At 40.3% G+C, this 25965-nt stretch overlaps 2 protein-coding genes across 9 annotated transcripts in view; both read right to left on the bottom strand.

The window, feature by feature from the left end:
* The window catches only part of dysf (dysferlin, limb girdle muscular dystrophy 2B (autosomal recessive)), a 58726-nt gene extending 52369 nt beyond the window's left edge, over nt 1-6357 (bottom strand). For 4 of the 7 annotated variants that reach the window (XM_087789659.1, XM_087789664.1, XM_087789663.1 and 1 more), the window contains exon 1: nt 6031-6356. In XM_087789659.1, the coding sequence (XP_087645785.1) occupies nt 6031-6118 (88 nt within the window). In that variant the 5' untranslated portion in view covers nt 6119-6356. Of the gene's footprint in view, nt 1-2086; nt 2453-6030 lie in introns of those variants that run through there. The other 3 variants (XM_087789661.1, XM_087789662.1, XM_087789666.1) reach the window with 3 other exon arrangements.
* Nucleotides 6358-8333: 1976 nt separating this feature from the next.
* On the bottom strand, nt 8334-25655 carry LOC148082472 (uncharacterized). Of its 2 annotated transcripts, none has more exons than XM_087789645.1 (33): nt 25587-25655; nt 22752-24944; nt 20559-20620; nt 19629-19667; nt 19421-19546; nt 18873-19246; nt 18653-18798; nt 18405-18536; nt 18233-18319; nt 18123-18145; nt 17585-17820; nt 17447-17481; nt 17229-17378; nt 16972-17115; nt 16853-16891; nt 16642-16764; nt 16440-16566; nt 16157-16327; nt 16052-16086; nt 14578-14742; nt 14368-14502; nt 14251-14289; nt 13977-14114; nt 13707-13801; nt 13613-13636; nt 13346-13538; nt 10134-12443; nt 9822-9924; nt 9627-9749; nt 9376-9540; nt 8905-9021; nt 8722-8843; nt 8334-8649 (listed from the first exon to the last, which is right to left on the bottom strand). In XM_087789645.1, exons 2-33 carry the CDS (start codon nt 24804-24806, stop codon nt 8578-8580), a joined length of 7905 nt encoding a protein of 2634 aa, XP_087645771.1. In that variant the 5' UTR covers nt 24807-24944; nt 25587-25655; the 3' UTR covers nt 8334-8577. The 2 variants fall into 2 exon arrangements, with proteins under 2 accessions (XP_087645771.1, XP_087645772.1); XM_087789646.1 differs by having other exon boundaries at nt 22752-25042; nt 25587-25612.
* Nucleotides 25656-25965: the final 310 nt, after the last annotated feature.

The raw sequence follows: 25965 nt of genomic DNA, 5'->3' as shown, positions 1-25965 counted from the left end.
TGTCTGCAGGATAAAAGTAAACACACTCTGTGTGTTATCTATGCCTCAAAATCTTCCAGACAAGGAGTCGTCCTGAGTAACAAAGAGAAGCGGAGAAGAGAGTGCAGACAGGGTGGAACGAGTTGAAAGGAAAAATAAGAAAATGTGCTACATTTACCATAGCAGCCTAAACACCGTGTCTTTTGAAATACAGAATTGTTTTTATATATGAAAGTAGAATGAAGAATGATCATTGTTCCCTATTTGTGTCTTTGGCGTCTGTGAACCCATCACAATTGTTTCTTAAACTATAGATTACAAACTAGTTTTTGACTGAGGACCTAAAGCCATTTGTGAGTGAAGTGATTTGATATGGACAAGTAGACTGAAGAGTTGTAACTTATCAATTCTTAACCCTTTAGTCAAAATAGAAATGCAAAATACAGTGTTCACTGATGATACAAAAACTAAAAGAATAGAATAAAAAAAATGCAAAAACTTGAAGACTCTCAAAGAAAAGGAAATATTTTGAGGGAAAAACTGAAACAACAAATATAAAATAACAAGATAATTATAAATATTATGAGAATGTTTTACGAAAAGTAAACGTAATAATCCCTTGATTACTTTTTTAAAAATCAATCTCTCCAGTAATTGACAGTGAAGTATTATTTATTTCTAGCTTAAAAAAACGATACCGTCTCCATGTATCAGTCACTGTTAACACCTGAATCCCAGAGAACAACTTCCAGATTCCACCTTCTGATATTGAGGATTCTGGCAAGTGGGTCCGACGGGCCCGTGTGTGATGGCACCAGGAAGTAGAGCCGAAACAAAGGCAGGAAGTGGAGAGAACAGCTCGCCACTTGAGCACATCAGACACTGACTTGTGGAACAAACATGCAGATGGAAAAGTTGATTCACCTCAACACAGCAAACACATTGAGCTCGAGCCAGAAAAGACTGATTGGCCCAAACTGAGAAATATACCAGCAGGTTTTTGGTGATTTTTTTCACGAATGCATTTCAAGAAAATTTGGATTTATAACCACTACACCTTAAAAACATGTGGAACAACCACTAGAGAAGGGGAAGGCAACTACATATCCCCAGGGGCCACATTATATACTGTGACTGTTGTAAGGGGCCGTCAAGCAATTACAAAGAAGGTTGAAAACCTTTTAAAAAAGAGAGAAAAGATGTCATTTGGAGATAAAATTTTACGAGAACCAAGAATAAAATGTTTTTTGATTATTCTTCCTCTGAAATACTCACGAAAGGCAAATTTCAAATAAAGAAAAACTGGCCTAAAACAAACAAAAATGGACTGTTATATGTTTAAAATATTAATAAAAATAGAGCTACAAAATAAAATTGTTACTTAGCAATCAGTTGAATTCGTACTTTGACCTCTTGAGGGCCGCATACATCCAGTCCAAGGGCCACCAGTGGAAAAGAGAAAAGACGATTTTCCCCAAATTTTGAAAGGCATTTTTAATGGAATTAATTATATATTTGTATCTTCTATTTGACACTAAAACGTGTGTTTTTATCAAATAAAAAAAACTTGGATTTAGTTTCTGATAGCAGTAACCTTATGCAAGTTAAACACATACTTATTGTAAATGTCCACACTTTTAATTTGTAACCTTCACTTTGTAAATAGTAAAACTGTACTATTTGTTTATTTTTAAGATGTTCTTTTTTCATGTTTAAAGTGGCACATATGCACCTGAACAAATTCCAAAATGCTGGAACCTTCCATTAATAATGGCGAGAAAAGTAATTTGGATTCTGAAAGATGTGAATGATGAAATAATATTAAATATGAATTCAATATAAAATATAATTCAGTGAAAAAAAAAAATTATTGTAAATCATGATAACTGGTCGCTGGGATCACAGGCGGCTGCAGGCTACCCCGGCTAGATGGTGCGAAAGAACTTGAACAGGTTGTGAGTCGATTGCAACACATTGGCGACGGCTGACACCTACACTTTACTGACGGACCTCTGTACGTTTTGCAATTATCAAATTTTCTCTCCATTTTTTTTACAGACCTGGCACGACCAGAACATCCACGGCACACTGGGACGGGAAGTCTTACCTCTGAAGATGACACTGGCCAGCGGGTGAGAGTGTCTGAGGTTGTTCGCTCGCTGAAGAACGCAACGCAACATCGCAGAAACCAAACAATGCTAACCGATACAGCATACGGCAGTGGTCCACACCTGTTGTTGTGGTTACATGACCATTAACGTGTAAAAAAAAGATCAAATAATTGATTCAACAAGCGTTTGGAAGTCTGTAAAAGATATCTTGTAGAAGAAAAAAATAATTAAAAAAGTTGAAATGAGGCTAACAACAGCGCGGTCGCCTCCTTTCCCTCGTGGGCTTCACTTGAAGTGAAACTAATGGAGGATGTCAGGAACACACACACATCTACCTCACATCCAGAGGAAATCTCCACATTTCCTGACTCTTTTCCTCACTTGTCTCCTGGTCATTTCCTTCGCTACCTCGCTCTCTGACACTAGTTTCCCAACCTTTGTTATTGAAACATTAGCCATTGAAAAAAATATAAATAATAATTGTTTATTTTTTATCAATTTACAAAATGCAAAGTGAGCGAACAAAAGAGAAATCTAAATCAAAACAATATTTGTTGTTACTACCCTTTGCCTTGTGCACGTTTGGTGAGTTCACCATTGAAATGTGGCTCAAGATGGTCAGAAATTACAATTTAGAGAAGGAGATGAAACTTCTCACTAACTGGGGGCTATAAATCCAAGAAGTGTAGGAAGATCTCAACATTCTATTGACAACCGGAGAAAATTAAAGGAGTGATGACACATTATGTAAAAAGAAAGAATGGGAAAAGGATATCAGTATTTTTCAAGAAGAATCAATAGATATTTGACAAACGCATCAAATTACAGCATCTTCCTGTATCTGGAGGGATCATTGTTGGAAGAATATTTTGAAGAACTTCCTGATGTGTTTATGTGGTGTTCTTGAGTTTTTCTAAAATAAATCAATTAAACTTGAGCAACTGGGCCTCATTGTGTAGTTTGTGACTTTTGTGAATGTTTTGAAAATGATTTATGATATTTGTCTTTATCTTTGAAGACATGTCAAATGTGTTGGTGCACGTACTGGTGTGTTACTCACACAAGCACAAGGAATACTCCATTATCACACAATGTACTGTTTGTGCTTCAAGAATCATGAGATTCTGTGATTCACTCGCACATAAGCTTCGTTTTGTTTGTCGTTACACGTCAGAACATATGCTAACGTTGCACAGGACGAGCTACATCATCATTTACATTATTCAAGGTTATTCGGATAAATGTTTTAACGTCGTTCTGCTGGAACATTGTGTTTGTTACTAGAGGTGCCTATTGGCAAAGATCCATCCATCCATCCATCCATCTCTATATCTAGGAAATATTTGTAGTATTGTCCGAGTACTTTAAAGTAGTTTTGCAGTATTTACAGACTACATGAAGAAGTAACCTCTTTCAGTCGTTTTGAAACAAAATCTATCAAATAATCAGCTTAAAAAGCTGCTAGAGTCGACTGTATCCTCTCATTCTCAGTCATTGCCACAAGTTATGGCAGCCGGTAATGTAATTGCGATACAAATTCAAACAAACTTAGTGAACATTTGTATGTTAATTCTAAGTATTGAAATCAAATTATTTTATTTTACACATACTTTATTGGATAATAAATAAATAAAGAACTATTATTAATATATATATATATATATATATATATATATACAGTATATATATATTACAAAGCCAAAATCAGTTTCTTTTTATATACAGTACTGTGCAAAGGTTTTAGACCGGTGTAAATAAAATGCTGTAAACTAAGAATGCTTACAAAAATGAGCGAACAAAAGAGAAACCTCAAAACTATTCTTATAGGTACAAAGTCAGGGATTTTGTAGGAATCTAGTGTATGATCAACCAATTTTACCAAACAGGTGTTAATGATCATCAGTTTCACAAGTAGGTTGAAACACTTGAGGCACTTGGAGATGGGCGTTACCGTTGGCGCCATGACCAGGTGCTGCGGGTCATTGCAGAGGTCATAAGCACAGGCATCTCCACCAGCAAAAATCAACAACCAACAAGGCAGTCCATCGCCTTTGTAAGAGCTGGGGAGAAGCCACAGCAGCGCAGGACTCAAGCAGGGGGGCTGCTGGCAACAGCTCAGGACTGGCAGCTGAAGGTGGACCTAGGAAGACAGCTCAAGTTCCCTGATAACATTGCAGTGACCAAACTCAGGCCAGACATAGTCCTGGTGTCTGAAACAACCAAGCAAGTGGTCCTGCTGGAGCTGACTGTCCCCTGGGAAGACCGGATGGAGGAGGCCTTCGAGAGGAAGAGGGCCAAGTATGAGGAGTTGGCAGGCGAATGCCGAAGCAGGGGATGGAGGACACGATGCAACCCAATCGAGGTCGGGTGCAGAGGGTTCATCGGCCAGTCTCTCATCAGGGCACTCAAAATGTTGGCAGTGAAGGGACCGCACATAAGGAAAGCCACCAGAGACATCACCAACACAGCAGAAAAAGCGTCAAGGTGGCTGTCTTAACAAGCTACTTAGACACAACCCGGGGCCTGATCAACCCTGGCTGGGTCGCCTGGGCGAGGGTGTCTGTTGCGAGAAACACCCTATGAACCCAGGATACAACACTGATGATGTGTCTAAGTTGCACCAAGAGGTCATACACCATGGCAAGACTGAGCACAGCAACAAGACACAAGGTAGTTATTCTGCATCATCAAGGTTTCTCCCAGACAAAGATTTCAAAGCAGACTCAGGTTTCAAGATGTTCAAGCACTTTTGAAGAAGCACAAAGAAACGTTGAGGATCGTAGACGCAGTGGTCGAACAAGGAAACTTAGTGCAGCAGATGAAAGACACAACAAGTTTATTTCCCTTCGAAATCAGAAGATGTCCAGCCGTGCCATCACCTCAGAACTGTCAGAAACCAGTGGGACCAGGTACACCAGCTACTGTCCGGAGAAGTCTGTCCAGAAGTGTCTTCATGGAAGAGTTGCAGCTAAAAAGAGATTCCTCCGACATAGAAACAAGGCCAAGTGACTCAACTATGCAGGAAAGCATAGGAACTGGTGCAGAAAAATGGCAGCAGGTGCTCTGGACTGATGAATCAACATTTGAAATGTTTGGCTGTAGCAGAAGGCAGTTTGTTGAAGGGCTGGAGAGAGCTACAATAATGAGTGTCTACAGGCAAACATGGAGGAGGTTCCTTGCAAGTTTGGGGCTAAATTTCTGCAAATGGAGTTGGAGGTTTGTTCAGGATTAATGCTTTCCTAAATGCTGAGAAATACAGGCAGATATATATCCATCATGCAATACCATCAGGGAGGCGTGTGATTGGCCCAAAATGTATTCTTCAGCAGGACAACGACCCCAAGCATTCAGCCAATGTCATTAAGAAACATCTTCAGCATAAAGAATAACACTCTGGACAGCATCCTGATCAATCACAGAGTCACCATGTTTCAAGAGCAAGGGAGGACACCAGAGTGTCTGAATTAAAAGGTCAGTACTGAGTAGACCTGTGGAGATTATAATGACTTCCTGTGACAACAGTTGATGATGGATTCTTTGATTTGTGCCGGTGATCATCGCCTCAGCTAGATCATGTATTTAATGGCATGAGTGTCTGAGAGTCACGCAGCAGAACATCCTCATCTTGAACAAGTGTCTCTGAGTCAAAGAACACAGAGAAATAATGTCCCCGGGACGTAACTATAAATAAACCTTATTGACTCCAAACACTGGCAGACACAGAACCACTGAGTCACTGCTCTTCATCTGGTGCGTCAACGACTCCCCGAACACACCCCCCTGACCAGTGGAGGCTTTCCAATAATAAACTCTCAGCTGTTTCAGATGGGGGGTGTTGGGGTGGGTGAGTGGCGGGTGGGTGTTTAAGTCATGAGCTCACGTTATACACTTTCAATCGACCCGATCAATACCTGGTACAGGAGCCCACTCGCACACCTACCTTCATAGGTGACGGTGCAGTAGGCATCACTGATGTCAGCGTCCGGCGTCTGCAGACGCTCAGCACACAGGATGAACACACGCAGCATTCCTCACACACACACACGGACCATGTGAGGTGATCAGAAAAAAAAGAAAAAAAAGAGAATCCAATGATAAAGACCCTCCGGCAGCGAAGAAGAGCAGATAGTGAACAGTGGGTGAAGGACAAGGAGAGAGGGAGTGTTTATGCTGCAGCCCACAGCTCAGTGGTTCTCTCCCTACACACACTGTCCTTTCAATCACAGCAGGCTTAAAGGGACACACACACACACACACACACACACACACACACAGGCTACGACTATATCCACAGTTGTGCTGAATGGCACAGTGACACAAAGACAGCAGGAAGCCATGGGTCACCAGAGTGTCAGCGACCATACAGTTTACAAAACCAATTTACAAATGTCTTAATTGACTCCTGTCCTCCTCCTTCACTCGTTCATCCAAAGTAAATATTGTTAAATAAATGTTCATAAATAAAGTAGTCAAACATGTAATTCAAGCTTGCATACACTGAGTCGAAAAAATATGAATCCTTTTTCATTCAAGGCTGTATAATGAAACATTTTCTGTAAAAATAAATAAATAAAGTCTCCTGGCCATGACTTCAAAATAATTTAAAAAAGTGCGTGATCCATCCATCCGAAAATATACTGCATAGCAGCTTCAAACATAAGCTTCTACATCATGTGAGTGAATGGCTGTATAGAGAGAGGAAATACCATCCAGGAAGTGCTTCAATCCTATTTAATTATAATTTATGCTACACTGTTCTCGTTTCTCTGCCTCCCTTTCTCTCTCTCTCTCTCCATCCGTCTGTCTCTCCTCCCTTACAGCCGGTCACAGCAGGAAGTTGTTTACAAGTCCTCTCCAAGATGCAGTAAGTCTCTCATCATGACCATGTTTTGAACTTATTACTTTATAAAGTTCTCCCCCGTCTGAAATCTCAGCGAATGAGAGGTTACGATCCCGTTAGAATTTAATAATGGTTATTGCTCCAGAGTACAATAGAGGTCCAACATCAGTTTAAGAGGCATTTAAATGCAACATGTCATTTGCCCTTTAGTCATAAGTAACTTTTCAATCAGAGAAAATGTGTTTTAATGCAAAGAAATGTAGTTACGACTGAGTGCATTCGAACGCTTTTCTTTTCTTGAAACATTTGTTTAGACCATCTAATGTGTAGGACATTTGTGTATTAGTTATTCAATCACAAAAGTTGCTTGAATTAAAAACAAAGAAAAACAAAGAAATACTCTTTTCAGTCAAATAAAAAGAAAGATGACTTCACTTTTTTTTAATCCAATAAAAAACAAAAAAAAACATGAAAATAACTTTTGATTAAGGCAACTTTTTATGGATAGAATAATAAAGAAACAAATTACGTTTATAAAATTCAACTCACTTTTACTTTTATAACAGCAAAGCATCAACCATTGCCAGGAAACCAGAGTCTCGTTTGTAGCTCTGAAGTTCAAACATTCACAGAACTATGTTTGCTTTTATTTGTTAAGTTATTTATTATTATTTCTTTCTTTATTATCCAATCAAAAGATGCTTCAATCAAAACTTTTTTCACTTCAACAAATATAAAATTTCATTTTTGTATGTTTATTAGAGCTATATTCTTGTGTTGAATAACTGGACAAGAGAAAAACGTGCTACAATATGGCCAAAACAAAAAAAAAGGTTACACTCATTTGTTGTTCCGTTTGTTACCACCGGGTGGTGCGGTCCCGACAGAGCAACGGGACAAGGCTCTGTTTGGAAAGAGACAAATGAGGGAACGCTTGAGGAATAATAATAATAAAAAAAACCGATATATAAACAACGTGATATATGGTATTGATAAGATGTTGAAATCAATCAGAGCTACTTAAAACCTTGTTTAACTTTGATTCAAACGTGATCATAAAAGGACATAGAGGGATATGACTGTAGTATTCTGGTTAGTGACTCTTTAACCGAAAAATAACAAGTTTGAATTAAAATCTGATTGATATACTTTCAGGTCCAATGCCTTGGACTGGTTGATCAAGTTTCATAGTTGAGATTATAGTTTCAATTTTAGATTTGTGAATTGTTTGTAATAAGTGAGTTAGTAAGTAAATTATATTTATAGAGCGCTTTTCTAGACCAGGGTCACAAAGTGCTTAAACAACAAAAATAATATCGCAAAAATGATATACTAAAGAGATCAAGATAACACAGCGAACAACACAGGAGTCCCAGAAAATAAGACCCACATTGGTCAACGATTCACCAGAAAAATATTTATTTTACAGACTGATGTAAAATTAAACATACATGATTAACAGATCTTAAAAATGAACATTTCTCACTTAAAAAAAAAAAAATCTAATTAAATTCATCAATGCAGCCATGAGTGTTAGTTAATTAACTTCTTCCGTAAATAAACAAAGAAACTAAACTTAAAGTGACATTTCAATGTGACTTGACGGTGGAACCAACGCATCTGTCCAGATCACCAGTGGTCCTAGTGCTAGACTCCAGCAGACGTGGCCTCCTCTTTACTGACCTTGGAGCTGGAATCTTTCAGCTTGTCGTAATATTTCTGAAATAAACGACACATTCAAGCATCAGTTCCTTAACACAGTTTTCTGTGTGCGTTTGTGTGTGTGTGTACCTGGAGGTTGTTGTAGTGTCTCTGACTGCTACAGTGAGACACTTTGGCGGAGCTTTCGCGCTCATAGAAAATGGAGCAGAGATTGCAGAAAAAGCCAGACTTGGGGATGATGAACTCTTCACCTGGAGTAGAAGAAGAGAGTGTCATCGACACGTCGTACACAACAGCGAGAGTCAGTCTCACCGAGAGGGTTGTTCGGTACAAACGGTGGCAATTTAAAGTCTGCGGGATGAGCAGGCGAGTCGGAGCGAGCTCGCTTGGTCTCCGGCTCATGAGAGTCCTCCGGTTGTTTCCCCGTTACTGCGGAAGAAAAGTGGACTTCAATCAACCACAGAGCAGATTAAAAAAGGGAATTTAAAACGATAATGTTAAATCCACTTGTTCATATATTCTTGTTTAATAGAGAGAGAGATTAATAATTGGCAATAAATATGATATAAAATATTACAAATGTCACAAACAAATCACTTCAATATGAAAGTAAGTAAGTTAACAATATTTATATAAAAAACATGGGACAAGAATTAATCCTGACTGACGTTTTGTGTTGTTCAAGTTGATAAGAATATACGTTCAAGTCCCTCAACTTCAACTATTGAAGGACGTCCATCCTGTGATGAAGTTAAATAAAGGGCTCTAAGGTCACCGTCTCACCACGTCTATGGTCTGGCCCGTCAGGACAATGTGGCTCCATCTCCTCTGCGGCCACACTGACGACTTCTTCTGCTGGCATCTGAGTGTCCGGCGCACTCTCACCCCGTGACTCAGCCAAAGATGAGACTTCTTGACTCTCGTCAGGTTTCAGGGTAGATTTCCTTACTATGTTTGAAAAAAACAAAAAAACATGGTGTGAGTCTAACACTTGTTCATGTTGACTGCAGCAAACACGTGTTCTTGTGAGTTACCGGGGGTTTGTTTCCTTTTCCTCTTCGGTCGACCTCGTTTTTTAGTCTTTTTGACATCTTCCTCCTCCTCGTCCTCTTCCTCTGCTGCCACTTCATCCACAGTTACGAAACCCTCAATGTCTTCTACCGAGGTCAATAAAGTTAGCACACGATTATCCAATTCAACACACTAGTAATTTAAAACAAAATGCAAACCTTTTTCATCGTGTTTACGTTTGACAGGTTGTGAGGATTCTGCGTCTGGATCTTCCGACTTCAGTTTTTGGTCTTCACAAGCTTTAGCGGAAGAGTTTGAGTCCTAAAGGGGATAATGGGGTAAACGTCCCATCAGTGCAAAACAGTGATTTTCTTCTTCACCTTCCAAACCAAGTCTCCAACCTTCCCCCGTCTGTCACTGATATAACCTTGACTCCTCTGACTCTCTCTTAACCATACATCATGCTCTAATAATCACTTCTCGATTCCCTTTCACAGATCAGTTTAAACGTTCTTTTCTCTCGTCGTTACCTTTACATGTGTGGCTTCCACAGAGTCGCGCAGGTTTCTTTTGTCTTCCCGTTTGTGTTGGCCTGACTCTGCTGGCTCTTGATCGTCTGTGATTTCATCCACTGTGACCATGTCCTGGATCTTTTCCTCGCCGCCCTCACCTTCATCAACTGCCACCACTTCATCCAGGGTCACAAGCTCACTTGGATTCATCTGCATCTGCGCTCTCCTTCCCTTTGTCCTACCCTGGTTCTTCTTAACACTTAACTTCTTTGCTTTGGTTTTCTGCTTTTTACTCGTCTTCTCTTCAGTGTCGGAGCAATAATCCTCCTCTTCCTCGCTCACTTCATCCAGGATGTCCAGAACACTCGGTGTGGTCTTTTTATCACACACAGCAACCGGTGAAGCTTCTTCCGTGGGAGCTTCGGTGTCCGTCTTGTCTGAGGAACATGCATTATTTGATTCATCAGCTCCAGAAGAGTCTTTGAGAATGTCTTTATCATCATCAGAAGATCTCACAACCGCTTCCTTCACTGACTGAACGTCATTTTCATCAGCTTCAGTCTCGGCCTGGTCAGCTAAAGACAATGTTGGACAGATGTCGCTCAGCGAGGCGTCCGTGTCCACAGTGTGGGGTGCAGTTCCTTCAGGAATGCTCATCGTTACTAGCTCATCCAAAGAGAACGGGGCAGCAATTTTATCCAGTGAGTCTTCTTGCCCGATGCCCTCTAGGAAACCAGGGTCTACGACTTCATTCAAGTCAGCCATTTTCACTGCAAGACTGGGTTCAGGTGTTGTGTCGACAGAGGCGGTGTTTGTTGGCTCGACTGGCTCTTGACTTGCTTCCATTTCAAGAAGGCTCGCAGAGGTCAACTCTTCCAGATCGCTTGATGCTACCATTTTGTCTTTTGTTGCTGAGGAGTTATTGTCTCGTGAGTCATCTCCACAGGTGGGTTCATCACTTACAATTGGACCAACTCCAGGAAACACATTTTCTTCCTTGATCAAGACTTGCTTCTCAGTATCTTCCATCATTTCGGTGCTACAACCATCAATCAGAGTAACCTCTGTTTTCATGTCTCCCTCCTCCCCTCCTCTGTCAGAAGACTCTGTAGTCATGGTTTCTACAGGACTTGTGCTGCTGAATTTGTCTGCTTCAACCGGATCTTCCCCGACAGTGTCTTGCGAAAATACATCTTTTTCATCTGTGGTGACTTTTGCAACCTTGGCAGGCGCGGCCTTTTTCGGAGTTGATTTCCCCTTCTTCGGTCTTCCTCTTTTCTTTCCTGGTCTAGCAGGCGAAGGACTCTCTTGAGCTTCTTCTTCACATGTTTCTTCGTTCGCCTGCACCACGGATGAGGTCTCGCTCTCTGATGGAGTCGTGTTACTTGCTGCTGCCTTTTCTTGGACTTCTGCATCTGTGACGTCGGGCTTATCTTGAGTATTTAGATTTGACGAGTCTTTCTTAGCGGATCTCCCTCTCCCTCGTCCCCGACCTCTCCCCCTTCCTCTTCCTCTCCCAGACCTTGTGACAATAGGAGCATCTTTATTGACCGCGGTCTCCTGAGTAGAGTCTGAGGCACTGGATGTCATCTCTACTTCCCCTTCAGGTTGGTTAGAAGCCTCAATATCTTTAACCTCCTCTGTCATTTTCCCTTCAGGGGCCGAGTCAACTGATTCTTCTTTGACAACCTTTTCGTTTGTAAAAAGTTGGCTCTTGTCATCGATGTCCTCGTGTTCGGAAGTCTTATCATCTGCCGGTGTCTGCTGCTCCTCCTTCACGATTGAAGTTTCTTTAAGCAATTCATTGACACTCTTGTTTTTCTCCTCAACCTTTTCGTTTGTAAAAAGTTGGCTCTTGTCATCGATGTCCTCGTGTTCAGAAGTCTTATCATCTGCTGGTGTCTGCTGCTCCTCCTTCACGATTGAAGTTTCTTTAACCAATTCATTGATCTTCTGGTCTCTGGCGACCTGAGCTGAGTTTTGTTCGTGCTGCTCCTCAACAGGTCCAGCTTGCACGTCAGAGTCTTCTTGCGCTTTAAATTCATCAAGAACTTGATACATTGCTTCTTCTTGCCCCGATTTTTCATCCAGCTTCACCGCTTTCTCAATCTTTGTGGATCTTTTCGGGGATTTGTTTCGACGATTTGAGCTTCTGGTGACCCTGGATTTAGACCCTCTTTCTTCAACACTAGCCGGATTGTCAACTGGCTGAGCAATTTTGTTGTCTGCGGAACTAAATTCATCAACTGTCACAAAGTCGTCCAAGTTGAGATTCTGATCACCGACGTGGATCCCCTCTTTTTTATTTTTCAAGGTTTTTTCTGAAATCTGGATGAAGACAAATGTGAAATAAAACGTCAGAAATTTAAATTCCAAGAAGCAGTACATTTTCTTTCATCTTCCTCCAAAGGTTTTCAATAGTCATGACTCGTGCAGTTGAATGGATTTATTTGTTAAAAAAAATGTCCCCTGAACCTATACTATCAAGCCATTAATTATGTAGTCCTCTAGACTAAACAACTTTGCTCAGTCACCATTTTACAGACAAACTGCTTTACGGTAATGTGTCGAAGAAGACACTTATGTTCATTTCTATCAAGGATGAAGTTCTGATTGCGAGTACTTTTCGATGCTGGTAGCGTCACAAGAAAGATCACTCTTCAGTTTTGTAAACAAATCCAACCGGAGACTGTGGCAGCAGGGAAGGGCAAGGAAGGACGATGTGATTAACCTTCTAATAAAGGAGGGAGCCAGGAACAAATATGTTCTGTAGTGCCACTTTGATGTACATAAAACTGGATTCAAGGGACTTTAAATGTAAGTGAGTAAATGCTAAACAATAAAACCTGACGCTTTAACAATAAATAACCATACAGAGTTGAAATACATACTTTAAAAGTAAAAGTAAGTAAATACCATGAGTAATATTTGTAATGCGCCTTTCTAGACCAGGGTTACAAAGCGCTCTAACAATAAAAAACAAGCCCAATAAAACACAGGAGTCTCAGAGAACCAAGGAAAAGCCTGCACAAATAGAAGTGTCTTCAGAAATTGATTTAGATGAGGGGTGTTTTTTCACATCTCATCCGTCTGAAACACACACGTCTAGCTAGTCTCGCGAGAGCATGAGTTTCACTACTGGATAATTCAGTTCTATATCCATCTCTATAGTTGGTGAAATGACCATCCTAACAGACATCTGTCATTATAATGAAGGATTGATCCAGTACCTCAGCATCACTGGCACCAGAGGTCTCCGACTTTTTGTCCTTTTCCTTTGAGCATGCGTCCTTGTCTTTGATGCTCTCGGAAGGTTCACAGCTCGACTGCTGAAGAGAAGAATCGGCCACGGCGGATGAGTCCACTTCGCCGACTCTCAGGTTTGTTCTGTTAACTAACAGCCGCTGTTTCAGACTCTGCACGCTGGTTAAAGAAAATGGAATAATGCGCTTTTAGTTTGGGAACATGGACATGAAACAATTGTGTCAAAGACTTACTTCTCAACACGCTGAATAGGATTCCTAAAAACAGGAATAGAGAAGAGAAATATTGAAGTAAGTCTCAACAAGTTTTATTGCCCATGAATCTTACCGTAATTTGTATCTTTTTTCAGGGTCTTGTTCAATGTTATTCCAATTCTTCACAACGCACATCACTCCAGCGGCGTCAGTCATCTCAATACAAACCTGACAAATTTAATGTATGTTTTTAAGAAGAAGTGAAGCATACGTCTACTGGGATTAGTCGACTCTTGTAACTGTCCACTATAACCTGACAGCAATTACAGTCACTACACGTTGTTTTTCTGTAGAGGATTGAACCGATGACTAACCATTCACACTTGTACACATGTTGTCTTACCCTGTTGGCAAGCGGCAGGAAGTTGACGACTGTACCATAACTGGTCACCATCTCCATGATGAATTGAATGTTGTCTTCGCTGAATTTACTCTGCACAATGAGCAAACGCTCACTCAGCGTCTCTGGCTCTCCAAAAGGCTAAATAACAAAAACAAAGTGCCAATGGCTGTTACTGGCAAGAACTCACCCGAGCATGCTTAGCTAGACAGAACTTTATTAAGGAAAGGTCTCTTTGGGCTTCAGTACATTTAAGATCATCTGAGGAGATACTCACAGCATTGCCAAGTTTCATCATTGATGAATACATCTTCTCCTGTGAAGAGACCAGTCATGTCATTTTACCAGGAATATAAACCATAAATCTTCCATTAGTAGGAAAAACAGCCGTTACCTCACTGGATTGCCCATCCATGGGTGCTAAAACAAAATGGGCACAAAGATCACGGTTGTTCATAGAGACAGCCTTTTTGAGATGGATGTGGGCAAAGTTGCAACAACAGTCCCAGTTATCAAAAAAAACAAATGCCTGTAAAAAGAGGGAGGTAATGTTTTACAAGTGATTTTTACATATGAAGTGGTTAGTTGAGCATCCTCGCCTTACCCTTCTCTGAAGAGGAAGGACAAGAACATTGTAGTAAAGGGACTGAAGACTACGCTCTGGAACATAAGGAAAAAACTGGCTGGCGAATGTCTCCTGCATATATGGTCCTGCTGGCAAGTTGGTGAACATCATCGTTGAGGACATTTTTCCACAACGGGTTGCCTTCTAAGAAGAAAAACAAGAATTGAATTCATTAATCTAGAATCGCTTTCCGTTTAACAATCAGTGTGAATGCCTTTGTATTCCATCACTTCAACTGATGCTGAGCAGTGAACATTTGCACTCGTTACCTTGCACTTGTCACACACACAAACATTTGAATATAATCTGTACTAAGTTAAATTAACCTAAAAAAAAGTCTTGGATCAGGATTGATCCAAAGGGATCAATAAGGTTTTTATCCATCTGATTTTGGAGAGCGAGGGACATCACTACAGCAACACTTACTACAGACTTATGTGACGACATAGTTATGCGATGTAACTTTCTAAATGTAGCTCAGCTCATGGTATTTATAAAATTATATTTGCAAATTAGACAAAAAATAACAGTGTTTGAATGTTGTTGTTTTTTACTTGTGCATTTATAAGGAATACAAATCCCTGTTTTTTAAATGTGAAATTACATTTTTTTTGGTTGCTTTTGTTATTTATTATAGTTGTGTACTTAAAAGTAAAGACTTTTTTTTTTTTAACCAATCTAAAGAATGTACCGATATTTGGTATCTACTACTGACTGTTTGGTATTGTCACATTACTAATTTTAAATAATATATCACATGTAAGAAAATTCATTTGAATTAATTAATTGCCATACTGGTGTTGACTGACCTACAGGAGGCAGTATCTGTTGGCTGTCAAATCTACCACAAAATAGTGAACAGCAATGGAGAAGAAAAAAAAACAATGAAACCTAACAGTGTTTGCTTACAACAAACAAATTAAAGGTTATCTTATAAGAGCTAGAATTCTTAAGGAATGGTTTATTTTTGTTATTCTTTACTAGAATCTACTCTCAACATGTTCAGGGAAATCAAGAAAACATCATGATTTAAGAATTTGACGGAGAATTGGCCAGGAGGACCAACTCATTGCCCTTATAATATTTGTAATAGAATCCCTGGAGTTTAATTTGTATTTTCTAATTATACAGACAAAACGGTAATATTCACCTACTGCTGGTGTGAAGGTTGCAGGCAACACGTGGGAGATCGATATAGATACCTTCTGTCATATATATCAATTTTGTGCATTGCACATAATAAGTGCAACATAGTTATGAGATATTTTTAATCAAAAAAAATCATGGATTACATCAATTGACTCCAGATCATAATTATTCTCCTTTTTATTTCTTGATAGTATTAATATAGGAATAGTATTGCTTGTTTATTAGAGGTAAATATTTTAGTCGATTGATTAATGTCTTGTAAAGATTTCTCAATTATGACAAAAGAAATCAAAACACAACGTACCTCAATGTCAGCAACGCTTTTGATAGTGAGGTACTCTGAATGAAAAAAATTAGAATTTTAATGTCAAGTTTGACCAAATCTCACTTTTGAATATTTCATGTTTACCTGGGATTTTGAACCAAGGGGACATAGTTGGAAACAGATAGGGTTCAGATGTCATTGTCACCCAGAAGGGCGAAATGGAAAGTGTAGGAACATCTCCGCTCACTTTTGCAAATTTTGGTCCTGGATCTAACTCAGTGCTGAATGCAAGAATCTTTGCAGGAAACCTTGGTGCTGTGAAGAAATGCCAAATCAGTCGAAATACAACAATAATAAAAATGTTTTGTTTTTTAATCACAGCCACCTACTAAAAAGTAAAAAACACATTTTTTAACATTATACTTACGCAGTGCAGTGCTGACGCTGGTCGGGGCAGCAAGTCGATGTACTACATAGCTAGAAGGTTCTTTTAGGAGGCTGATCCAAACTCCAAGTCGATCTGCATCACGACTGGACTTGAATTCTATGAAAGCCTGAATAAGACAGAATGAGAATTGAAGGGTTTGAAAAGAATGCGGCACCAAAAACAGAAAGTGTGAGGTTTATACCTTGTTGAGTAGAGGCAGGTAGTTGTCAATGCAGCCGACACTCGTCAACATTTCTTTTAGCATTTCTTGATTTGGCGAAATATTTTCAATGTAGATAATCTTGGAGCCGTTGTCGCACACAGACTTAAAAATATCACAAAAGAAACATGTGGGAAATAAGACTTATCCACAAAAAGGTGCGTCTAAGCATGTACTTTGCAAATGGACTCACATAATTGATCATCTTCATTACGGCTTTATAAAACCCAAGCTGAAAAGGAATGATTAGTTATTGAGAAATGCTTAAATCATAGAAAAACTAAAACTATTTGCCAAGAAACAAATCCAGACCTTTGTGAAATCAATGGTTTCACTCAGGACAAACATGCGAATGAAACCATGATGAATACGACCCAGGACCCCTTGAATTCTGCTGCACCTCGCTGCGTTTACAGCTTGATAAGCACTCCTTACAGTCGGCATGTTGACAAAGGCCTACAACAACAAAACAGAAATTTAGAGCAAATGGGAACAAAAATCTACATGTACAGTGACATTTGTTTTAAGAATAATAGGTATATAATAAACCTTTAATGTGATTCACTCACCAGTCGTGCCTGAGAAATCACATACATGCTATCAGCAATGTGGCGGTATCCATATGGCTTGAGAAGATCAGCCAGGTCCTTCTCAGTGTATTCGTCATGAGGCACTGGAAGGTTTGTCACCAACAACTGCTGCTTGCCAAATGCCATGAACTGCACACAGACAGGAATTTAAAAGAATTATAAGAGATTTAATAGTTCGAATTTTTAGATTTACGTACTTTCTCTTGCGAGGCAGCAGCCTTCCTGTTACACTCTACAAGAGGAAAGAAAGCGTTTCAGTGATTAGAACAATATGGTCATCAAAATGATCTATTAATGTGGAGACGCATAAACACACAAAACCCTTAAATGTATACCTATTTTGTTTTCCCATAAAAGTTCTTCAATTTTCTCTCCGATCGTAAGTGTGTGCTGTTCCAAGTTCACGTCATGGTCAACATTCTTTTTCATGGGGTTTTTTGACATGGCTTTGGTGGCTTGGCTTGACACTGGTTCGGAATGTTTGGTGCTTTGACTTGTAAGCTGAATTTTGCCCTTGACGTTTTCAGCCTGTGCGGTTTTAGTAGTGCTGCTCTCCATCTTTGAGGTGCTCCTGTGGAAACAAATACATTTGGCTGTTTTTACCACAACTTACTTCCCTGACTTCACTGTCCATTTGAAGGTCAGCGGTTTTTGATTGAGCAAAGTTCAGGAGTGTTATTTGAACCAAAAGTTGTTTGTAGAAGACCATACGACAAAACCATTACTCTACCTTTGCTTTGGTTTAACTCTACTATGAATTATTTTCTGCCGGTCTACATGAAATAATTACCTATTTTAACAATTGCTTAAAAAGAAAATATAAAATTATTATAAAGCAAAATTCAATTCATGAATCTCATAAAGATAACTTACGCAGTATTATTGGAAACAATGTCCTAGAGAAGAACAACAAAAACTTGAGTTAAAACACAGTTGCTGTAGAATAGACAATGATATTAAATACAGTGTAAAAATGACATTACCTTGATAATGAACGGAATCCCAAGTTTTACAAGGAGCTTTTCATCTTGTAGCTTACTAACATCCACCATGTCAAAACAAACCAATGCCTACATGCGAGGACAAATTGACAAATCTTGATTACAGAAGTTTATAATATTATCTGCAAGAATCAAGTTCCTTCATTGAACAAACCTCCTTTTGTTTACGGTGCAGAACAAGGGATTTCACTTTTCCAAACTGCTGTATGATTGACATCACATCATCGTAAGAGTGATTCTTTCCCACTTCACACAGCGTCACTTCAGCTGAAGATAATGGTTTATCCTGTTGTACAAACCAAAACCGTCCGTTATAATGTACAACAACAATCTTTAAATTGGATGTGCTTTTGTCTGAACAACTTTAATAGTGTTTCTCAGTTAGTTGTGTGACCAGATTACCTTTGCACTTCTTTTAGAGGATGATGTAGAAGAAGATGCTTTTTGGCCTGAAGTGGACTTCATTTTCTCCATCTCAGCCAGCAAGACTGGGGCCAGAGATTTCACAGCAGCATCCAGATTTACTTCTTTGGAAAATGAATGGCCTCCTGGATAGAAAAAGGAAAACTATTTAATACGACATATAAAATCCCTACCATTTGACCATCTACAAGCATCAAACCTGATTTTTCAAGCAGTTTCTTCACCAGACTTTCTGCACTCTCCGTCACGACCTCACGAGAGGAAGACTTTTTTTCGCGATTTTTTACGAACTCATCACTACTTGTTGACGGCGATCTCCTGTCACGGCTTCTCCGCTTCTCCGGGCTTCGTCTGTGAGGAGACTCTTTCTGCCTGTCCCGTCCTCTTCTGGGAGGTGACTTTCTTTCCCTACTTCTTTTGGGTGAGTAATCACGTTCCCTGCTACACTTTGGTGACGATTGCCTTTTCCTGCGTTGTTGCGAAGTTGATCGCCGGTCTCGACGCCGGTTTGGGGAAGATCTTCTCCTTAAGTCGGAGCTGCGGGAAGGAGAGGACCTCGAAGAGGATCGTGACCTGTAAAAAATTTTAAAAAAAATGTAGGGTGTGAATGAAATCCAAATGCAGTTTGTTAAATCACTGATGTTTACTACTGTGTCAAATCTTACCTGCCCCCAACAATAAAAACATCCACCCCCATTATATATGAACATTTTCATTAGTATTTTTAAATTGTCAGCCAAAGAGTACCTGGAGGAACGTGGGCTTTTTGGTGATCGAGAACGGCTTCTCTTTTGAGATGTAGAAGACTGGTCCCATTTGCTTTGCCTTTTACGGTTGCCACTTTCTGAAGGCTTGGCATCTTTAGTTGCATCACTGAAAAGATAGATACAACATATTAAATATCATACATTCTGCCAAAATTAGAAATCTTTAAAATTGTGGTGAACAAGTATACCTGCCAGCTGACACAGCAGTACCTTGCCAAGCAGGATATCTAAAAAGAAATGAAAGATTTTAATGTTAATAACATCATTGAAAGCAATTCTCCACCTTAATAAACTGCATTAAAAACTATAGGTGTCACACACAAAAATGGCAAAGTCGGAGATAAAAACATGCCACCGAAAAAGTAAAACAGTACGAGACCATGGGTCACTGAGATCACTAGGCTTGGGCCAATTTGAGCACCTATGACACAGCTGCTCATAATTGACAGAAGGAGTGGACACAAAGGAACAGTGAGATGCACAAACAACAGCAATTTTGAATTGACCAGAAGAGGCACACTTGAAGCATGCAAGCCATAAAAAAAAAATCTGCTTCAAAATAAAAAAAAAGAAGGTGACTGAGGACTTCAGGAGAAGCAGACATCATCCCCCTTTCCCAAGCATATCGGTGGAGCAGCTGTGGGATTTGCCCTTAAAAGCTGGGGGTGAACCCAAGTGAAGGCTTCATCTGCAGCACATACATCGTCTGGTAAGGATGCTCAACAGCGCCTCTTCTTCCTAGAAGAGAGTTAAAGTCCTGTCCTCTTACTACAGCTTTGTGAAGGCGGTTCCACAGCTCGGGTCAAGTAGAAGGCAGTTCTCCACAAGGTGGTGAGGGCTTCAGAGATGATCTTTCAGGGAAGCCTTACCACCACCCTTCTCATCCATAGCAACAGAAACGGAAGGACCTGCTTTTTTATAGGAAGAGGCTGAAGGGCATCCAGCGCACATTGGTCCTGCACCCTTAATTGGTCTGCAGCTCTCATCATTTTAAACGGTGCATATTGTGTATTTTTCCATTGCCGTTTTCTGGTGCTCTCACGACATCACCAGACTTCAGTGAAAACAATTGTCGAGGTAGAAAGAGCTTGGAAAAATAAACAAAGGCAAAAACTTACTTTTTAAGAAGAGCTTTGCAACTCTCAATATGAGCTTTGGTTTGTTGATGGGAAAGCCAATCCTGATGGTAAAACAAATAAATATAAAATTAGATAGCTTTTCCTATGTACATTTTAACACATGCTCAAATTCAATACAAAATACCTTTTCTTCTAAACATATGGATGGTTGGTGCATCCAATATGGATCACATCTCTCCATTAAAAAAAACATATGGAAAGTGCAATGGTTCGGTTCTGACTGATATTATTATTTGGGAATATCAACTTCTTAATCGGTAGTAGGTCCATGACCGTTTCTCCGATAGAGTTGAGATATTCGTTAATCGCAGATCTACGTAGGAGGCCATAAGCAACCTTCATGTTCACAGAAAAAAAACAGGATACCTACAGGATGGAGGTTGAATAAATCCAGGAAAAAAAAAGTTGCCAAATAATTCTAGTTCACATTACCTTAACACCACATTATTATTATAAAAATACCCAAATTATTGTATCCTTAGCCCATTGAAGAGCTCACATATTGCGATCATCACAACAGTGTCAAATATTTGGAAATGAGCATGAGGGGATGGACGGGAGGAGAGGAAACAGGGAGAATAATGGAAGAGGAAGCCTGAGGTCGGAACGTGGAGGAGATGTTCTTCATGGCGAACCAGGGACGATGCTTAGGAACCACTGCAGATCATAGTCGTCCTGAACGTCTTGGATTGGTTGCTGATGTTAATTGAACCACGCCAGGAACCATCTCTTTGCACTGTATGGGGAACGGCTGCAATTATCCACACAATAACCTTAGACGCAATTGTTTACCAGGCTCATATAGGCAACAGTTTTGCTGAAAGAGATGAAGAGCACTGCCCTAGGGTGGCAAAAAAAAAAGAAAAGTGCTCCAATCCGTGTCTGCCGTTGGCAAACAATTGGTTGTTGCCGCCTTAATGTTGGACTTCAGACTGAGATAACAGATTTAATCTTGAATGCTCTTCGGGTTGGCCGATGATGCTGCTTCAACAGAGGATCTCTGGATCTCACTTTTGGCTGTTGGAACCAAGCAGACAACAGAACACAGGAACCAGGGGCAGATGTCATATTGGAACATTTAGCATGAGAGTTTAAAATGATAGAATTCACATGCATTGAGTTAAAGGCTTCAAGAGCTTATCTTCTGTGAGCCAACACTCATTCCACCAAAATATGCATGTTTACAGCTGAACAAAGCTCAGCCATTCATAGAGTATAGACAAAATACCTTGTCTTCTGAATCAGGACTGCTAGATCCTTTTCATCACTCAATGTGTTTTGGAAAGGAGAAATCTGATATACATCAGTGGTCCTCAAACCCAGCTCTGGCACTGGTCTCAGAAACATCCGTTAATGGACCGAAAGTCAGAATTATATCAATATCATTCATCTGATAGGCGTTTTGTTTTGAAAAAAGATGGTAGAACAATGGCCTGTAACATGTTACAATAACAACCTCTTTACGTGATCAGAAGTTCAAGTCCAGATGTCCGTCATCGCATGTTCTTGACAATTGCAACTCTCCCCTGTGGAGCCTGCATATCGTCTAAACAGAGCATCCAATCTGTTCTCCAACAATACGATTTCCTGCTGTTCGGTCATGGCCTCTGATAACGTTCAGAATTCACTTCAAGACTTCGGTACTTTTACTATATGGCCAGGAAAGTATTAGGACCAGTGTATATCCAAGAAATGGTCAAGCCTTAAATGTTATTTGTATGATTAAACATGCAAATAAAAGGACTCACCAGGAAAATGCTTCTTTGTAAAAAAAACAAGAGGATGGAGAATACCACTTAACATTCGACCATTCTTTGGTTAATCCTTAATGAGCAAACTCCAACCAGGCCAGTCCTGGGGAATCTCGAAGTTGAGGTCATTGTCAGGATAGCAGCATAATTCCGCAACTCAGGCGTTCCAATGTAGGATTTCTTTGAGAGCTGGATTACCCACAATCAAACGAGATGATGTTGTCGACGTGATCCAGAAAGACCACCACACCAGTGATACATAGGTGAAGTATTAAACTTCGTAAATTCAATGTTTTAGGTTATGAAACTCACTCATTAATCCATGCATTTAGATTAAACATTTTATGAATAGAACCTGTGTGGACATGACTTAAGAAAGTCTCCGAGAAAACAAGAACCATCTTGAAAATGTACTACTCACCAATATTGAAGAACTTTTTCCACCACACAAAGAGCAGGTGTGAGGAAAAGATGCAGGCCTTGAAGCAGTGTAGTCTTTCACCATGGCCATTGTAGGAAACCCTTTTGGATCCTCTTTCGTTGAGGGGATGTTGACCCTGGCCTTCTCGGGTGGCTGAGGTTGTGCTCGACTTACTGTTGGAGCTGTGAGCCGCGGAGGAAATTGTTGTGGCACAACACTAAAGAGGCTGGGAATCTGAGCAACTGGTGGAACTTGTGTGTGTGGTCTTGGAGCTGATAAATAGGTTTGCCACTGAGGTGTCTGCTGGGTCAGTGGCATCCTCTGCATCTGGGACATCTGCTGAATCAGATGCATCCGAGACATCTGCTGAATGTGAGGCATCGGCTGCATCTGAGGCATCGGCTGCATCTGTGGCATCTGCTGTTGATGAACCACTGGTTGTTGCTGATGTTGCTGCTGCAGTTGAATATGTGAAACTTCTGGGTGCTGTACCAGATTAAGTCGCGCTTGAGTTGGCCGTTGCTGCTGCTTCTGGTGGCTGCCGTCTTTTGGATTCTGCTTTACTTGCAATTTCTGCTGAGGCTGTTGTAGATTCCCTTGAAGTTTCAGCTGTGGCTGTTGAAGCTGTTTTTGTTGAGGTGGTTGCTGCTGCTGATATTGAGACTGTTGCTGTGGCCATTGTCCTTCCTTGCCCCTCCCCATCTGATTTTTCAAGTGTAACTGCTCACTTGCACTACTTTTGTTTTTACTGTCACTCAAAATAACACCAGATTTCTTGGCTTCAACCTTCTGAGATGACAGAAAGGGTATTTCAGTTGTTGAAGCCGATAGGGGGACATGGGGAAAATGTGTGGACTGAACGGCAGTTGAAGATTCTGATTTAACTTTTCTAAGATCGACATCCATTTTACCTGGTGTGAAGACATTTTGAGGGATCTGGTTCGGCTGCATCCAACTTTGCTCATCTTGAAGACCGCCAGGGTAAGACATAGAAGTTGGAGTTGAGCGACTGTATGAAGACGAGTTCTTTTCTGGGTTGTAGGAAAAACCCTGGACGGTATTTTTATCAACCATGATGTGTTGATCACGACTACGGCCTCTTCCACCACTGTCTATTGCAGTCCGATTATCCTGATCCTTTGGCACTCTTATGCCAATCCCAAAATCCTCACCCATGATTTTATATTTGCTTCCGTGTCCATAGTCAAAAACGTTACTGGAGGTTTGTGGAGGAGACGGTCTTTCTTCCACAATCAAGCCTCCAGAAACAGGTATTCTTAAACCATCTGAAGAAGTTCTTGCAGGAGCATCACTGTAATAGTCTTCCCGATATCCTGTCCCGCTTCTTTTGTCCTTTTCCATGCGTATTTGCCGCATGATGTTTGGCAAATTTGCAATTGTAATTTTGTCTTGAGGAAATGTCATGAGATGGTCCATATCTTCCTTCTCCAGTCCAAACTTTTCAAGGATGTTTTCAGCTACCTCCAGCTGGTTAGGAGTATAACCTTCTCGCTGCAGAGACTCATTTCTGAACTGGGGTGCAGAGGGTATATTAGGACCTTTGTCGCTAGGTCGATAGAAACTGGAAGGCTGCTGGTTTACAGAATAAGATAACTCAGGTGACGAGTATTTTCTGACAAATTGCTCAGCTGGATCGCAATCTGACCGGCGATGCAACAATTCACCAGTGTTGCTGGCATCTTCAGGAATCCGGGAGTAGGAAGATGTCCCATGATGTGAGGTTAACGACCCTCCCCTATGATGATGTACATCTGTGGAGTGGTACGAAAACAATCCTTGGGGCTTGTTGATACGCATATCAGACATTGGCTCATCGTCTTTAAATGCAGCTTGATCGTCTTGATGCCTAAAGCCACGAGTGTCCCTTGATTGGATCAATCCGTCAGAAATGCCAGGAGGGACTCCCATAGAATGACTCTGCGTGGATCCAGGTCCCATTTGAGTAAACTGTTGATGGGATGGTTTCCCTGGTTCCTCGTTAGAATGTCTGCTTGAGTTCATCAACGCATAGGGGTTGTAAAAGGGTTGAGACATGATGTTACAGTCTATTACAGATCAAACAAAAATAAAATGAAAGGGATGTGGAGCTCGTAAAAGTGTTGCTCAAAACATAAAGGTGTTTTCTGCATTCTGGTCAAGCAAGAAGCCAACAAGGGGGCTCCTCAAATCCCGCTGTAAGTGAAACAGAAAAGGATCAACACACAGGTCTGGACACTGGCTTCTTGGAACAGCAATATTTTGACATCTGGGCGGTTGTCCAAGGCTTCCTTCTGTTGGATAAAGATCACCTAAGTCAAAGGCAAGAAAAGAAAGAAAAACACATGGAAGTGCACGTTTGCATTCACAACAGAATGAAACGATTAATGCGTCGAGAACACTTTTAAATAATGCATGCGTTTGTGAGCATGTATGCTAAAACATAGTTGGTATGAAATAAATTATTTTAAATAAGCGTCCACGTTATACTTCCACATAACACAAACAGCGACTCCACATTTCCTTGTTCGGCTCCACCGTAAGACCTTTACAAAAGCGCAAGATTTTTTTAAAGGTGGGGCTGGATGGCGGCTCACTTGATCGCAGTGTTCGTCAGGGAGGTTAAGGGTCATCTTTATCAGGGTATTCCATTAATAACAATAGACTGTGAAGAATTATTTCACAAATGATCCATTAAAGCCATTACATCGCAATGAAGCACACGCAGTCTGTAATGCCAATAGAAACGAATCGGTTCGGACTCCGGAGAAGTAAAAACAAAATAATGCATTTATTCTCTTACTATTTTCACCTGTGTCAAGTGAGTGCTTATCATACCTTAATTCGAGGATAAATCTCTGATGTTAGTGTTCGGAATACACCAACGTTTGGTGGATTATAGCAACCGGAAACAGAATTTCTTCGTGAGGCGCAAAGGACACAGCGCCACTCAGCGGTATGGAGTGTAGTACACTCACGAAACCCAAAACTGCTACTCTATCCTGAATTTAACCCGCCTTAAAATGAAATAGTTCCAGTGCCCAAAAATAGTGTCACGTTCGAACACCTTTCTAAAAAGACTTATTTCAAAAATGCACGAATCTTCTGTCAACACGATCAAAGAATCGGTCTGCATACAGTTTCTTCAAGATTCTTCTTTCTTACATCACACATTTGCATTGTAAATTCAGCATATAGAGTACAAAAAAGAAGAATA

Source organism: Callionymus lyra, chromosome 4 (genome assembly GCF_982586985.1).
Source record: "Callionymus lyra chromosome 4, fCalLyr1.hap1.1, whole genome shotgun sequence".
In the NCBI taxonomy this organism is placed as follows: domain Eukaryota; kingdom Metazoa; phylum Chordata; class Actinopteri; order Syngnathiformes; family Callionymidae; genus Callionymus; species Callionymus lyra.
Note: the sequence above shows the minus strand (reverse complement) of the source record. Positions and strands in the feature narration are given on the sequence as shown.